Source organism: Ruditapes philippinarum, unplaced genomic scaffold, assembly GCF_026571515.1.
Source record: "Ruditapes philippinarum isolate M1 unplaced genomic scaffold, ASM2657151v2 ctg2780_1_1_1_1, whole genome shotgun sequence".
Lineage (NCBI taxonomy): Eukaryota > Metazoa > Mollusca > Bivalvia > Venerida > Veneridae > Ruditapes > Ruditapes philippinarum.
In genome coordinates, this window is record NW_026859087.1 from 24,332 (window position 1) to 41,309 (window position 16,978).

The following is a 16,978-nucleotide window of genomic DNA, read 5'->3' on the forward strand; positions in this document are numbered from 1 at the left end:
TATGTACATGAACAAAAACTATTTCAAGAAAATACAACTTGAGAAAACGTTCTGAGATGGTAAGAAAAGTAAAGAAAGTCAAAATGTAAGTGACTAGAACTATCATGTAATGTGATCAATACCCCCGCAAGACTTTTCGGGAATGAGGAAGTTACTAGTAACAGAGTACCTTGCAAAAGAATTGAAATAGAGTTATGGTTGTGGGCAATTAAAGATAGTTGTGGTTCTTGTATGTTGCATTTCCTTTTAATGTGGTTGACCATTGATGAAGTTTTATTGAATTACTCTGTAATAAGTCCAGAAAGAGTTACGCTTTTTCAGCACTGTGCTTTCATTGCGCTTGACCATTGTATGAAGTTGCATTGAATTCTAAACATTAGTTTTTCAAGTTATGCACCGGACAAGGGAAATGAACAAAGGGCAATAACTCTATAAATACTGAAGATGGAGTTATGGTTATTGTACACTGCATTTCCTCTTTTTGCCCTTGATCATTGTGTGAAGTTATATTAAAGAAAAAGTATCAAAGGGCAATAACTCTGTAATTATTCGAGATAGAGTTATGGTTCTTTTGCACTGCTCTTCCTCTAAATCTGCTTGATGATTGTAAGAAGTAATATTGAATTCCAACAGGTAGTTTTCAAGTTATGCTTCAGACAAGGAAAAGTAGCAAAGGGCAATAACTATGTAATTGGTGAAGATGGAGTTATGGTTCTTGGACACTGCACTTCCTCTCATTTTCTTGATCATTGTATGAAGTTGTATTGAATTTCAACCATAAGTCTTCAAGTTATGCTCCGGACAAAAAAGCAATGGAAAAGTAACAAAGCGCAATAACTATTTAATTACTTTAGATAGGGTTATGGTTCTTGTGCACTGCACTTTCTGTTATTGTGCCTGACAATTGTATGACGTTATTTTGAATTTCAATCAGTAGTTTTCAAGTTTTGCTGCGGACAAGGAAAAGTAACAAAGAGCAATTATTCTGTAATTTGTCAAGATGGAGTTATGGTTCGTGTGCACTGCACTTTCTCCCAATATGCTTGACCATTGTACAAAGTTATATTGAAATCCAAACATTAGTCTTCAAGTTATGGTCCGGACAAAAGAAAGTTATGAAAAAGTAATAAAGGGAAATAACTCTGTAATTACTTTAGTTAGAGTTATGATTCTTATGCACTGCACTTTCCCTTATTGTGCTTGGCCATTGTATGAAGTTGTATTGTATTCCAACCAGTTGTTTTCAAGTTATGCTCTGGACAAGTAAAAGTAACAAAGGGCAATAACTCTGTAATTAGTCAAGACATAGTTATGGTTCTTGTGCGCTGCACTTCCTCTCAATGTGCTTGATCATTGTATTAAGTTGTATTGAATTCCAATCATTAGTCTTCAAGTTATGCTCTGGACAAGGAAAATACAATGGACTGCTGGACCGACCGACCGACCAACCAACCAACCATCCAACCAACCCACCGACCACAGAGTGACTCCTATATACCCTCCAAACTTAATTTCGGGGGTATAATAGGTTCTATATTATTTGCATTTAAATGGCCCCATAACAAATGCATTTCTTTTGTGATAGCGAATGAGTCTACAACGTTTAATGCGGTACATGATATGAATTAATAACTTTATTTTTTTTTACCTTAACATAAAAGTTAACCAGAAAAAACATCATTGTCAAAAATAACTTTGCAAAATACAACGAGAATATATAACCAGGCCTACTGATATGGTGTTACATTTTGATAGTCATAAATCAAGTAGAGAATAGCTTTTATAGTTTTTGACACAATGATCCTTAAATTATTACATGTTCACATGTTACAGGTTCAAGTAAAATTGACCTTTAATTGATCTAAAGAAGTAAAAATGAATGTGAAAGCTATAACTCATAAAACGTGCAACATACAAACTGTGAAGTTTAAATGTAAAAGATTCATTAGTATTAAAGTTAATGACAAGGTCAAAAGCTCTGTTAGAATCATGGTGACAACATAATATGATTTGCTGAAAGTTATTTCATCAATTTGTTCATGTCAAGAAGCCATTTGAAGATTGAACCTTAAACAACTTAATGTAAACTTAAGGCAGTAAGATACAGGATACAGGTTTTGTGAAATGTACATTATAAGATACATAACATCCTACAGCAAATTGCCTGATTAAATTCATATTATCCACTGTTATGTATAACAAGAGCTGTTAGAAAAGACACCACACTAGATTTATTTAATATTAGATAGAATAATTCAAAACTTATAATGAAAAAAAAAAAATATTCTATTTATTTTTATCACTACCAGCAGTCAAATGTTCAACTTTTTCCTAGGAATTGTAACATAAACCTGTCTATGTCAATGAATGTGAAATAGAAAATATTGACAGCAATTTGTATGCTTTAATGGAAAAAGATAACAATGTGATAAATACTACACTCCAGTGATAACAGATGATAAAAGTAAAATGTAACATTTTAAAACTAAAACTTTTGGTTGAAAAACATGTTTTAAGAAGATTATGGGTAACATACAGAAGCACAAAACCGTGTTTGGTAAAAAATGCCCCTGCCCAGATTATTGTCAGTAACAAATTTTCAAAAAGGTTTACCTATTTACTCACCTTATTATATATAGACAGAAATTTGCAAAAACACAGTTTATATAACTTGATTGAGTCATGACTTTTAATTCTTGTAAAAAATATAAGTTAGCATGTCAAAACAATTTTGTGTTTAAGTGCTAAAATAAGGTATTAAATTTGGAATAATGGAAGACATAGTAACTTGCCAAGATCATGTACTTTTTATATATTAGTAGGTGCGTAAATTGTGAAGCAATTGGTACAGGTAGAACTAAAGATAAATCCAAATTGCTTGTTTAGGTTTACCATTACGGACAAACGGACGTAGAGCAAAACAATTTTATTTTTAAGTGGTACTTGCATCAAAAAAAATAAGACCACTTTATGAAAGTGTTAACTTTATATGACATAATCATACAAAATAAAGTAATACATGCTAAGAACTATCGACATAGAAATTAAAACAACTACAATATATGGTGACAACTGTTTTAAACTTGAGGTAGATGTTAATCACAGGTATATCTCATATACAATGTACTTCCTAGTTAGCCATGCATTTGAAAATATGTGATATCTATTTTGTAAATAACCATTGGCCAGTCTTAACAATACTTAAAATCAATTAACAAATCTAAGCTTAAAGTTAATATAAACAGGTGGTGTATAACATTTAATTTCTTTCCATTGTTGTGTCTCAGATTGTAAGATATTACCTCATAGATAGCAGTTGGGGTCTTCTGATTAACAGTGAAGTCCTGCATAGAGGAAAAACTGAAAATAGAAAAAAATAAATCTATCAAAATTCAAAATTTATAATAAATAGGACATTAAGATTCAAATATGATTAAAATCAGCTCTTAATAATGCTCCGACCAGTTTAAGATCTGACCGTGACCAAATGCGAAATCATTTTGGTAAGCTTTCACACAGCCAATTATTGGCGAGCTTTTATAATTTTGAAAGCGATGTGGTTTCTAATTTTAACCCTAGAAAAACAATTACTGAGTAGGTAATTTTCACGTAATTTTCACGATTTCGAAAGCACACACGGCGTTGTCGATAAAGCCGAATAGTAAAGTGTCAAAACAATCTCGACCATTAAATTTGACTCTATTATTGCAAGTTGATTTGTTAAACAATTACTTTAAACATTTTTTTCTAACAACAATTTGTTTAATTTCCACGGATAACGGGCTTTTTAATACTTCTTCTAATGCCTATGTAAAAACTGGTTAGATATTATTAAATTATAACATGGCTAAATTAGCATTCTCGTGAAATCCGAATTAAAAAGAAAGCAAAACATATACGGTTATTATCAGATCTCATAACATAAAAAAGTAGATCAGAACTTAAGTCAGATTGTTTTGATTTAAAACAAAATCCAACACATTCATTTTTTTGTTTTGTTTCTGAAGTCAAACTCATCAGGGGAAGAATATTGTTGTAATGATAGACTACCAAAAAATAGACGATGAAGGTCAATAAAATGTCATGTATTAACAATTCAACACAAATGCTGAAGTTTAATATCTGCAAATGATTATAGCTAGTATAAGAGGTCAGATATTGTACCCTTGATGTCCAAATTTTCAGCGTCAATCTGAATGTTCTAAAAACCGGGTGATGCTCCCAAAATAGGTATTGGACACAGAAAAGTATACCTCTTGTAGTTTGCCGGACAAAGTTAAAAGAGTAATAATCCAAACTTACGCAAGACAGACTTACTATTTAAGGTTTCATGTTGATATTTCTTATAGTTTCGATGTTTTTGTCCGGACAAAGTTCCAAGTGTAAAAATGAACAAAGGGCAATGACTACAAAACTAGGCAAGGTAGAGTTACATATTTTTTTCTACTGCACTTCTAACCAATAAGAACTATCTACCTACAACGTTTCAAATTAAAATCTTTAATAATCTTAATGTTATTGAGCCTGACAAAGTTCAGAGTATAATATGAACAAAGGGCAATAACTCCAAAATTAGGCAATGTAGAATTACGGTTCTTGTGCACTGCACATCAACCACATGAGATCTATCTACATACAAAGTGTCTTGTTAATATCTATTATACTTTCAGAACTATGTCCTGGACACTGTTCAAAGTGTAAAAATGAACAAAGGGCAATAACTCCAAAATTAGGCAAGGTGGAGTTATGGTTCTTTTGCACTGCACTTTTCTCATGTTGATATCACTTATAGTTTTAGAGTTATGTCCCGGACAATGTTTAAAGAATAAAAATGAACAAAGGGCAATAACTCCAAAATGAGGGAAGGAAGAGTTATTATTCTTTTAGAGTGCATTTCTCCTCAATGAGACCTATGTATCTACAAATTTTCTTGTTGATACCTCTTGGTTTTCTGAGTTATGTCTCGGGAAAAAAGGGGAGGGAAAAACAGACGGACATCCGGACATAGCGGTGACTATATGCTTCCCTACAGGGAGCATAAATATAAGCATTTAGGATTGTTTAAAAAATAATTATTTAAATTTTGATTCAAGAAGCATACATATTTTTTGGGGTTAAAAACGCGACTGATTGATAGACATCTACTGAACAAGAAACACACTAAATCAGGCATTCAATGCAGGGCTGTCCGGGTTTGATGGTTGTCCGGTTTTTGTGCCCAGCAAGTAGATTACTGTTTGTACTCTTGTTCAACATTCTTGCTTAGATTAATGTTACAGACAAATATCTCAAGCGATTGGAAATTTTTACTAAATTTTACTAAATGCCTTTAAAGAAGCATGCTCCTAGATTCGTACTAATTTTCATGAAAAAGAAAAAAATTATTGAACAGTAAAATATTTTTGAAACAGAGCAGATACACTTATTTACACATTGTAAACGGCGCTTATAATCCACGTTATGTACCAATAAGAGGTCAAAACATGCAAAAGTAGCCTTAACTGCGTTACTAAAACAGTGGGATTATTGTTATTTATACTATTAGAGCAGTCATTAATCGCACACTAAATTTTTTGTAATTGTTTCATGAATCTTGGATATTTTATTATTCTTCCGATCTTAGTACATTAGTCCCAAGTTTGATTTTAATGAAATGCTTTGACTTTACTGGAGGCATGCAGCTTAAATATAATTTAGGGCCAAAACTGATTGTCTGAACATATTATCAACTGCTTCCGTTGGTAAGCCATACTATACAAAGCCTTATTAGTTATTATGGGTCTTTTATTTATATATTAAAGGCACATTATGCCACATAAATTCATTTTTTCTCATTCTTTAATAGAAATGTAAAACACATATTCAATAATGTTTAAGTGATGGATTTAGAGCATGTTAGATGTCCATCATTAATGGAAGTAGCACTGAATATGCAGTAATGTGTCGCAAAAGATAGCAACATATAAACAAAATAATATTTTGACTTCCTTCCAAAAACCTACTTGACAATACAGTTATTCCTATTGCCAACAGATCATAAGACTTGAAAGAGTGATCTATTAGGACACAAAATTACTTTTTGAAACTTTGAGAAGAGACAAAAAAACGAACAAACCAGAGCTGCCGGAGGAGAGCAACGCTCGACAATTCGAAAGAGTTGTCACAAGGGTGTTTCATTGAGTATAATAATGCTTACCCATATGGATACATAAAAGTGTCCCAAAAAGTTACAAAAGCTGGTATTCAGGTAACCATTGTTTGATTATGATAAATGCATTACAATTGTCACAAAAAAAACTTCAGTAATTGATAATGGAGATACTACCAGCTTACACACAAAAACTAAACCAACAATTTCTTAGTCGAAAAAGGTCAGACATACATATGCAAAAAAAGAGCCATGTTAACATGACCAACCTTTGCCGAATGTGTTTGCTCATTGGAAGAATGTATATGCAGTAGAGCAGTACAGTGAATTCAATTTTAAGAGGTCGTTTGGTAATGAAAACTGATGGCTGAAGTGATTACAGATTTGAAACCTATGTGAATACTGATGGCTGAAAATAAAGAGCAATAACTGAAAAATAATACAGGGTAGGGTTATCATTCTTGTTTGCTGAACTCCTCCTTAATATCTATCCACCTATGAAGTTTCAAAATGATACCTTTAACACTTTTTGAGATAAGCTGTGGACAAAAAGTATGAAAATAACAAAGGGTAATGACTCAAAAATTATAAAGGATAGAGTTATCATTCTTAAACACGGCATTCCTACTCTATAAGATCTGTCCACCTATAAAATTTCGTGTTGACATCTCAAAGACTTTTGAGTTATGCTCCACTGAGGTGAAAAATAAAGTATGAACAATAACAAAGGGCAATAACTTAAAAATTATGAAGGGAAGATGTATCATTCTTGTGCACTGCACACCTCCCGAATGAGATCTATCAACCTATGAAGTTTCATGTTGATATCTCAAGACATAGGCTTCTTCAGTTATGCTCTTGACAAAATTTAGTTTGAAAAATAACAAAGGGCAATAATTGAAAAATTATGCAGGGTAGAGTTAATATTGAGTTATCATTCTTATACACTGCACTCCTCCTCAAATACGATCTATCCATCTATGAAGTTTCAAGTTGATACCTCAAATGCTTTTTGAGATATAGTCCGGACAAAAATGTCGGAGTATGAAAAATAACAAAGGACTATAACTCAAAAATTATGAAGGGTATAGTTATCATTTTTTTGCACTGCACTCCTTCTCAAATGAAAAATTAAGAAAGAAAATTAACAAAGGGCATTATAACTAAAATTATGACGGGTAGCGTTATCATTCTTGTGCACTGCACACCTCCTGAATGAGATCTATCAACCTATGACGTTTCATGTTAATATCTCAAAGGCTTTCTGAGTTATGCTCTGGACAAAAAATAAATTTGACAATAACTGACAAATTATGCAGGGTTAAGAGTTATCATTCTTGTGCACTGCACTCCTCTTCAATGTGACAATCCGACAAAAATATCAGACAGAAGTACGGGCGGATGGAAGGAAGGACAGAGAGTATTTCTATATCCCCCGCCGCCTTTTTGACGGGGGATAAAAAAGCAAATCAGATTATTGGGACTGGTGCCAATAATTTTAGAAAATCACAGAGAAGAGGCGTGTGAGGTTTCAGTCCATTCCCTTAATTTCTTATGGAGATATTAGCTTACAAGCAAGAAGTTAACCAAGACTTAAAAGTAAAAAGGGGCTAAGTTATGCAAAAAAAAAAATCAGAGTTATGGTATTTGTGCAAATTATGTTAGATAATCACATATACCAGCTTACACGTAAAAAGTTAATTAAGAATTTCTATGTCAAAAAAGGGCATTAAAATGAAAAAAAGAAAAAAAACACTCAGATTAATGGTACTTGGGCCAATATTGTAAGATAATCACCAAACAATGCGTGTAAAGTTTCAATCCATTCCCATCCGTAGTTAAGGAGATACTAACTTACCAGCAAAACTTAACCAATAATTTCTTAGTCGAAAAAGGGGCATAAATAAGCAATAAAGCAGATCAGAGTTATGGTACTTTAAATCCTTTCCCTATAGTAGATATCGTGATACCAGCTTACCCACAAAAACTTCACCGATAATTTCTATGTCGAAAAAGGCTCGTTTATAAGCAAAATAGCAAATCAGAGTTATTGGACTTGTGCCAATCATGCTAGATAATTAATCACAAAGAAGAAACATGTGAAGTTTCAATCCATTCCCTTCAGTAGTTAAGGAGATTGTAACCAGCTTACACCAAGATGTTAATACTGAAAAGTCATTAATGGCACATTATATGTAAAATATTACTTAAGTCCCTTATCACCGGTTTTTCTAACTTTAAAATATTCATAAGCTCTTTCCGTACCAGATAGTTACTTTTTCTACTTTTGCATTAAATATCAATTGATAACCGAAAACATAGAATAGTGTGTTGGTCAATAGCTATTCCACTTACAATAAATGCATAATGATCATATCTATTATCAAACAACTTAAATATCTACAATTCCTATGAAAGTCAGTGAAAATATAATTAACAAAAAAAACCTCAAATAAAACTAAAATGGAAATGTAACATCTATACAATTATACAATAACAATTAACAAACCTCATTAAGGATCTAAAGTAAGAAATCCCCATCAAGTTCTGTGAATTAATACAAAAGTTATAGTGATTTTCCTATATAGTATAATTATCTACTATAAGAAAAATAGTCAATTTAAAAATAACTCTAATTTAGCCTCTCCAACAAGAAACTGCTTATTGTTAACTAATTTCATATTATTATGTTCATTAACAGTAATATACGACTGACTTAAATAAGAAGACCCTACCAATTTTCATCAAAAAATAAAAAAGATATGGCCATTTCCCTATGATATATAAATCTAATAAAGAATCTGCATTATTACTCATCATGGCGATTTACAGTACAAGGGAAGTAACTTAGAAATGGACCTGATACTGATTTTTCAATAGAGAAACTACATGTAAATTTACTTAAGAAACAGATCTATAAACATAAGATGTTACCAATTAAACCTATTTTGAGTATAAATTAGTAAATCTCTACAAAAATAACATAATACTTTTAATAATATGGAACAAGAGCTGTCACAGTAGACAGCGAAGCTCGACTTATTAAATACTGGACGCAGTAAGGAAGACAGCTATGAAAGAAAAATCAAATATGATATTAATATATTTCTTCTTATGACAAGAAGTTATTATTGTTAACATAAATTCCAAGTTCAAGGGGGAAAATTCTGGAAATAGTCACACTAGAGTTATGGACGTTGTCACACAACATGTGTGTAATGATTTGAAGTTTGAAGTAAATACCTTAAAAAGTAAAGAAGTAATAATATTTCTTAATGAAGTTTCTAAGTTCAAAGGGAGATAATCTGAAAATATTGATTCAAGAGTTATGAACCTTGTCACTAAAGATGATTAGATCTGGAAGAAATATGTATCTAAAGTTTAAGGTAGATACCTTTACAACTAAAGAAGTTTTATATAGTAAAAATAACATTTTTCAAGTAAAAAATCTAAGTTAACAGGGAGATAATTCTTGCAATACTGGAACTAGGGTTATGAACATTGACACATAAGATGTAGTTAATGATAAGGAACATATATTTGAAGTTCATCCCTTAAGAAATAAAGAAGTAACAGTAAAAATAATATATTTTAAGGAGAATTCTAAGTTCAAGGGAGATAAATCTAAAAATAGTGGTGCTAGAGTTATGAACATTGTCGCATAAGATGTGGTTGATGGTAAGGAACATATATTTGAAGTATGAAGTTGATCCCTTAAGAAATAAATAAGTTACAGTAAAAAATAATATTTTTAAGGAAACTTCTGGTTTCCTATGTTCAAGGGGAGATCAATCTTTAAATATTGGTGCTAGAGTCATGAACTGTGTCGCATAAGATGTGGTTGATGCTAGGAAACATATATTTGAAGTATGAAGTTGATCCCTTAAGAAATAAAGAAGTTACAGTAAAAAATAATATCTTTTAACGAAAATTCTATGTTGAAGGGGAAATAAATCTAAAAATATTGGTTCTAGAGTTATGACCTTTGTCGCATAGGATGTGGTTGATGGTAAGAAACATATAATAAAAGCATGAGGTTGATCTCTAAAGAAACAAGAATTTGTAACAGAGTTTCCAACGTCCCCCGTCTCGGGGAATTTTTATATAAAGCATAAAATTATGCTATTTCAAAAGATTGATGTATCGATCTTAGTCCAATCTTATGATCAATGCTAAATCTGCAAACAAAAATAAATGTTTTAAAGAAACAAAATGAAAAACGGAATTTAAAAATTTATCATGTTAACTTTGATCTCTAAGTGTGACATTGACCTTGGAGGTAGGGGTGCAGGTGTTATGCATGACATATTGTCTTATTATTGTAACTATTTGTGCCAAGTATTTTCAATATCCCTTGAACTATGAAGAAGTTATAGATAGGACACAAATATACCCTATAACAGACTATGTAAATCTTTGACTCTATTAAAGTGTGACCTTGACCTCGGAGGTAGGGGTGCAGGTGTTGTACTTGACATATCTTCTTCTTATTGTGATTTTTTGTGTCTAGTTATTTTAAAAACCCGAATTAGTTCTTGATCAGACACAAAATATACCCTTAAACAGACTATGTTAATTTTTGACCTCTAAGTGTGACCTTGAACTTGGAGGTAGGGATGCAGGTGTTGTGCATGACACATTGTCTTATTATAGTGACTATTTGTGGCAAGTATTTACAAAATCTTTCGATCTATGAAAAAGATATGGACCGGACACAAAATATAACCTATAACAGACTATGTTAATCTTTGACTTCCAAGTGTGACCCTGACCTTGGAAGTAGGTGACCGGTTGTTGCACATGACACACCGTCTTGTTATTGTGAACAATTGTGGCAAGTATTTACAAAATCCCTTTAAAGATAAGAAAGTTATGGACCGGACACAACATATACCCTCAAATAGACAATGTTGACCTTGAGTGAGCAAGTGGGACCTTGACCTTGGAGGTAGGGGTCTGGTTGTTGTGCATGACACATCGTTTATTATAACAAATATTTGTGCCAAGTTATTTCAGATTCCTTTGATAAATGACAAAATTATGGACAGGACAAGCAAGTGTGACGGACGGACAGACGGATGTACGTTCTTACCAGAGCTATATTATGGGGTTTTCTTTTGATATTTCTTTTGTTCTTTTTAACCCCCAATGCAGAAAATAACCCAACTAGAGAAACGGAATGAATGACATTAAAAACATATATTGTTATGAGAACAATAGACTAAACCCCATAATGTAGCTCTGGTTTGTACGGACAGACAGACGGGCATGCCAATTTAATGGACTAAAGGGCCATTTCTTTTGTTATTTTCTTTTGTTTAATAGAGGACCATGGCTCCTTATTCTATTGTTAAGGAATGAACTCTATTGTTCTCTTCTGTTCTGTTTACTGTTAGATGGCCCCTAACCTATTTGGTTGCTCGGACGGACAAACAGACGGACGGAAAAACAGACAGACGGACGGAGCCTATTTCTATAGCCCGCTTTTTTCTTCGAAAAGGCGCGGGACAATAAAAAAGTTACAGCAAAACTTTAAAAAATTATATTTTTTAAGGAAAATTCAAAGTACAAGGGGAGATAAAATATTGCTGCTAGAGTTATGAACCTTGTCACATAAGATGTGGTTAATGATAAGGAACACATATTAGAAGTCTGAAGTTGATACCTTAAGAGATGAAAAAGTTATAATGCAAAATATTTTACTGCACCAAAACTTTAATCTGAAATCTGGACTCGCCGATGCCGACGCCGGGGCGAGTAGGACAGCTGAGACTCCATATACTTCGTATAGTCGAGCTAAAAAAAGTTGTATAACCAATAAAGGAATATTACTACAAATAGCATGAGTTGTCTTCTCTCCTATTAATATTTGTGATTTGGTGATACCATGTTATGACCTTACTTAATGTAGATACATATGATCATATGGAAAGTTCTATGATAGCTTTGCAATGTAAATAAATTAATAAAATGTCCTTTAACCACTTAATTAAAGGACTTTTCATTTCTCAAACATCAATTATAACATGTTAGAGGGGGAATTTATCAAAAACCACCCAGGACAGGGCCAATTTTGACCCAAGAGCTTTAATTTGAACAAACTTGGTAGACACCAACTAGGAGATATTTCATGCTTAAAATCTAAGCTGACATAAGCTTTAATTGCGTAAAGAAGATTTTTGTTTCTATATACATATAAAGAAAATTACCCCCTGGGGCAGGACTAATTTTGACCCCAGGGCTTTTATTTCAACAAACTTGGTAGACAAGCACTAAAAGATGTTACATGCTTAATATCTAAGCTCTAGTTATTTGGGTTTTTTAAAAGGAAGTTTTTTAATTTTTACTATATACATATTAGGAAAAGCAATTATCCGGGATTCCCCGGGACAGGGCCAATTTAGACCAAAGGACTTTTTTGAACGAATTTTGTTAAATAACACTCACAAGAAAATATTTCATGCTGAATATCTAAGCTCTAGCTATTTGGGTTATTTAAGAGTTATGGGAATTGTCCAAATCATGTTAAATTATCACAGAAAAGAAACGTGTGAAGTTTCAATATATTCCCTTCAGTAGTTATGGAGATACGCAGCTTACATGCAAAAACTTAACCAAAAATTTCTAAGTCGAAAAAGCCCAGGCAATAATATACAAAAAGGCAAATCAGAGTTATGGGACTTGTGCCAGCCATGTAAGATAATCACAGAGATCAAGTGTGTGAAGTTTCAATCCATTCCCTACAGAAGTTCTGGAGATATCAACTTAACCACAGGGACCTCAACACTGATAAATGTGTGACTTAACATTTAATAAAGCTCGAGTAGTAGTCTGTAAATACTAAACATGATAGCTTTTTGGGTCATAATGGGCCTTTAACAGATCTATTTGTATTTCAGTTAATTGTTTAAAATTTGAATCCAATCTAAATTTTATTTTAAGGATAAATAACATAATTTCCTGGTGCAGATTAAGATATTATTTCATCTTAAAGTTCAGGCAGTGATTCCAGAAGGACAAAATTATACATGTACAGGGGCTAATTAGTCTGTGTAAGTTATACATATAAAGTACTGTATTTCTGAAGATTAAAAAACTATGAAGTTTAATATAAAGAAAAAAGATAGACTTTAAAACAATCAATTTATTGTTGATGCATTAAAATATAATAATCTGTAATCATTAAAATGTGCTCAGTTCAAAATATTAATATATAAAGAAAATAAAAATATATAAAAATATAACTTACTTTTTAAATAATGAAATATCAGTCCATCCTAAACACTTCCAGAAGATAATCCCAGTTGTCCAAATATGTGTGCACATTTAAAAGTAAGTATCTGATTCATAATAAAAAATAATGTCTATTTCACCTGTCACTTGTCTCATATTCTATTTATAAATTGTTTCTCCAAGTTCATTTAAGGTTACTCAGTACATTTTACTTCAAGTTTGTTGTTGTTTTGAACACAAACCTGTACTCTCCAGACTTCAAGGTGCCATCATAGGTGACCACAAAATTGTCTGATTGTTTTATAAATGTTTTAAACTTTTTAAATTCTGTTTCTGGTTTTATATCACAACCTTGCATATATACTGTCACTGTATGTGGTAGTTTGTTTATAACAGTAATGAGATCATGTAACACTGAACAAGACATTGTTATATAATACAACTCAACACTTTCAATATTGATCATTTGAGGTGACAGTGTTAATGATCTTTCACCTAGATTGATTCTATACAACCTAACTTCTTTTATATGATGTAACAATGGTAATGTTTGTACCATTGTTTCTATATCACTGGGAGATTCTAGATAACTACACCACAATGTTTGTAGTTTACTGGCTGCTGGTAGTTGATTGAGATAAGATGACACAACACCAGGTTTATATAATGTACCTACATTACATTCCTCTAACAACGATACATCCATGTTTAATTGTGACACAGGTATCGTGCCAAATCCTAAACATCTTAGTTGTGAATGTTGAGACAGGTCAAGGTTGAATCCCCTACATGAAGTATCATGATCACTACAGTATAATCCATACAATTTTATTTCTTTCATTGATTTTTTACTAGTGAGAAAATTTAACAATGTCTCCATTACCTGGTGGGTCATAGTGAAACCGTCTATACGTAAACGCTCCAGATGTTGTAATGTTACCAGTCGTCCATTTATCTCTGCAGACAGCGGGTAACATCTTACTACAAATTCATGATTTTCCCATTTATATGACTTCACAGTTAAACATTTTAAAGGTTTCAATAACAGGCTCATTATTTCCCCTTCTACAATTTCACCATGATAGCATAATTTCTCTATATGTGGAAGGTCAGAGAGTGTAAACAAATGGATAATTTCTTGTAGACTACAAATACCTTCATTTTCTATCATTATTGATTTTATGTTTTCTTTATTTTGTTGACACAGCTGTTGTAATTGGTTGAAGTAGTTTTCTTGTTTACAGTTTTCATTAATGATGAAATCTTGTAAACACAATTTGAGGTCTTTGTTTTCCTTTCCTTCTTTTGCACAAGAAATGTACATGTCTTGTATGTCTTCTAATGGTTTAATGTACATGTATTCATATGTCAAAGTTCTGTATTTGATTGTTATTTCATCATTGTTTATCACAGGCGTTAAATCACGTGATATTGCAGACATTAATTTAGGGTTCATGCCACTAATAAAGGCAAACACTTTTGACATGTCTAGAATATTTTGTAAACACTGGCACTCTTCATAAAGAATTCTCTGGACTTCACTTGTATTTTGAAAACTTATAAATATTGCTGAAAAGAATTCTTGCATTGTTTTATGTGAAAATGAGATTTTAGAACTTTCATTTATTAATGTTTTCACTTTACTTTCTGATAATATTCCTGATAGACAGCTTGATTTCAAATCTTCTTGGTTAAGATATTTTTCAGCAATATTTTCATCAAAAACTAATGTGTGCTCCTTTTTCTTACTGAACAATGCATAAAACGCTAGTTTCCCAATGGTCAACAGAAACGTGTAGTAACTACAGAAATGTTTATGTTTTCTGAAACATTCAGGGACGTAACTCGGAGGTGTTTTACACGATGAATGAAACTTCCCATGTAACTTTTCTGTTCTAGATAGAAGGAGCTGAATAATTCCTGTATATAACTCTACTGCTGAATTTCCTATTGGAATTTTTTCAACCCATAAACATATAAGATAAAGTAATAGGAGAGGGGTGGAATCCATATCCTCAAGGTCATGGTCACTGATTGCTTCTTCAAATCTGCACACTTCATTTTTCAGTTCTCTATCTTTTAAGGTCTTATTCAATGTTTTCATTGCGTTACACTTAAACTGCCTAGCACTGACTTCGTTTAATTTGACTAGCTCTACTGTTTTGTCTATTTGATTCAAGTCTGGCATTCCAAGCTTCCATGGCCGAGACGTTGTTAAGATTACACACTTTTCACGTGCATATCGATGTGGAATACTTTTAGGAAGTCTTGAACAATCGTTGTCAGGATGAACCCATTCATCTAGTCCATCTAATATCACAAGACTTTTTTTATCATGTAGAATGTCCTTTAAAAGACCTTCTGGCATTGATGATGAGCAAGGGAGATTTTGTATGAGTTGTTCTTCAATCATGCCGTCAACATCACATACTTTAGCTGAATCTCTCAATAGCACTAGAAATAAAAACTCAAAGCAAGATAACGCCTTCAACTCTTCTTCTTTAAAATGCTTATAATTTTCATCCTTTTGATGAGCTTGACACCACGTCAATGCGAGATATTTTGAAAATGCTGTTTTCCCAAATCCAGCGACAGCTGATAAGTATATTTCTTGTGAAATATTTCTACCCGACATAAACAGGTCCTGTAACGACTTGACTCTAGTTGTTTCTTTCCCCCCACCAGCCTGATAAGCCTGTATGTCAATTTCTGGCATAATGTAGAATCCGGCTAGAGGGGTAGGGACAGCATCTGTGAGTGGTGAAAGAGGAATTGTACTCTGATAGGTTTTGTACCATGTAATTAGTTCATTCTTCAGTTCTGAAATAGAAAAATATTACAATTTTTTTTATTTAGATAGAATCATGACGTTCATGTAGAACTGCAGTACTGTATAGCTACATTAAAACGGAAACAAAATAATGAAGAAATTAAATACAAAATCTTCTTTTAAGTTCTACCTCATATACATGTACTTACAACAGATAAATAGAACACTCGGTAGAAAATACAAATTTTTGAAACTGCAACTGTTCGTCTGCAAACTTTTAAATTTACAGTAGCAGACGAACACATCTTTCATTTAAAACCCCATAGTAGATATCTACCATACAAAATATTTTTAGAATACCTCTTTGTTGTAGCATCTCTCTTGGTTTGTTTTATCAATTCTATCTGAATCTTACAAATTCATGAAAATATAAATACGTTTTTTCTAGGCAGCCACCTGCTGTCAATGCTACAGTAAATATGAAAATGCAAGGAAGGAAATTTTGCACTGGCTGAACTGTAATAAACATCAATCTAAAAATAGACTGTCATCTGACAGTGAAGAAACAAGAAATATATTTTGAAAAGATACACTGCCGTGTTAAAAAAATGTTTCAAGGTCGTTTCTAGATTTTATACTGCACTGTGTACATTTTAATATAATTACAGATTTGAATAATTTTACCCCTCACTAGGCGTAGTGGGGAGGGACATTTAGTTTTGGCCTTATCTGTCGGTCCGTTACATATTTATTATATTTATTTGAAGTGTTATTCCCCTAATTTAATTCAAATTTCGCGTTACTAAAAACTATTTGACATATATTGC

The 16,978-nt window shown here is 32.2% G+C and overlaps 1 protein-coding gene across 1 annotated transcript in view; it reads right to left on the bottom strand.

The window, feature by feature from the left end:
• Nucleotides 1-1,549: 1,549 nt before the first annotated feature.
• LOC132755155 (uncharacterized) overlaps nucleotides 1,550-16,978 on the bottom strand; it is a 70,136-nt gene continuing 54,707 nt past the window's right edge. Inside the window, exons 6-7 of the mRNA XM_060745962.1 lie at nucleotides 13,398-16,201; nucleotides 1,550-3,360 (exon numbers count right to left, since the gene is read on the bottom strand). Of these exons, the coding sequence (XP_060601945.1) occupies nucleotides 13,590-16,201 (2,612 nt within the window). The 3' untranslated portion in view covers nucleotides 1,550-3,360; nucleotides 13,398-13,589. The remainder of the gene's footprint in view (nucleotides 3,361-13,397; nucleotides 16,202-16,978) is intronic.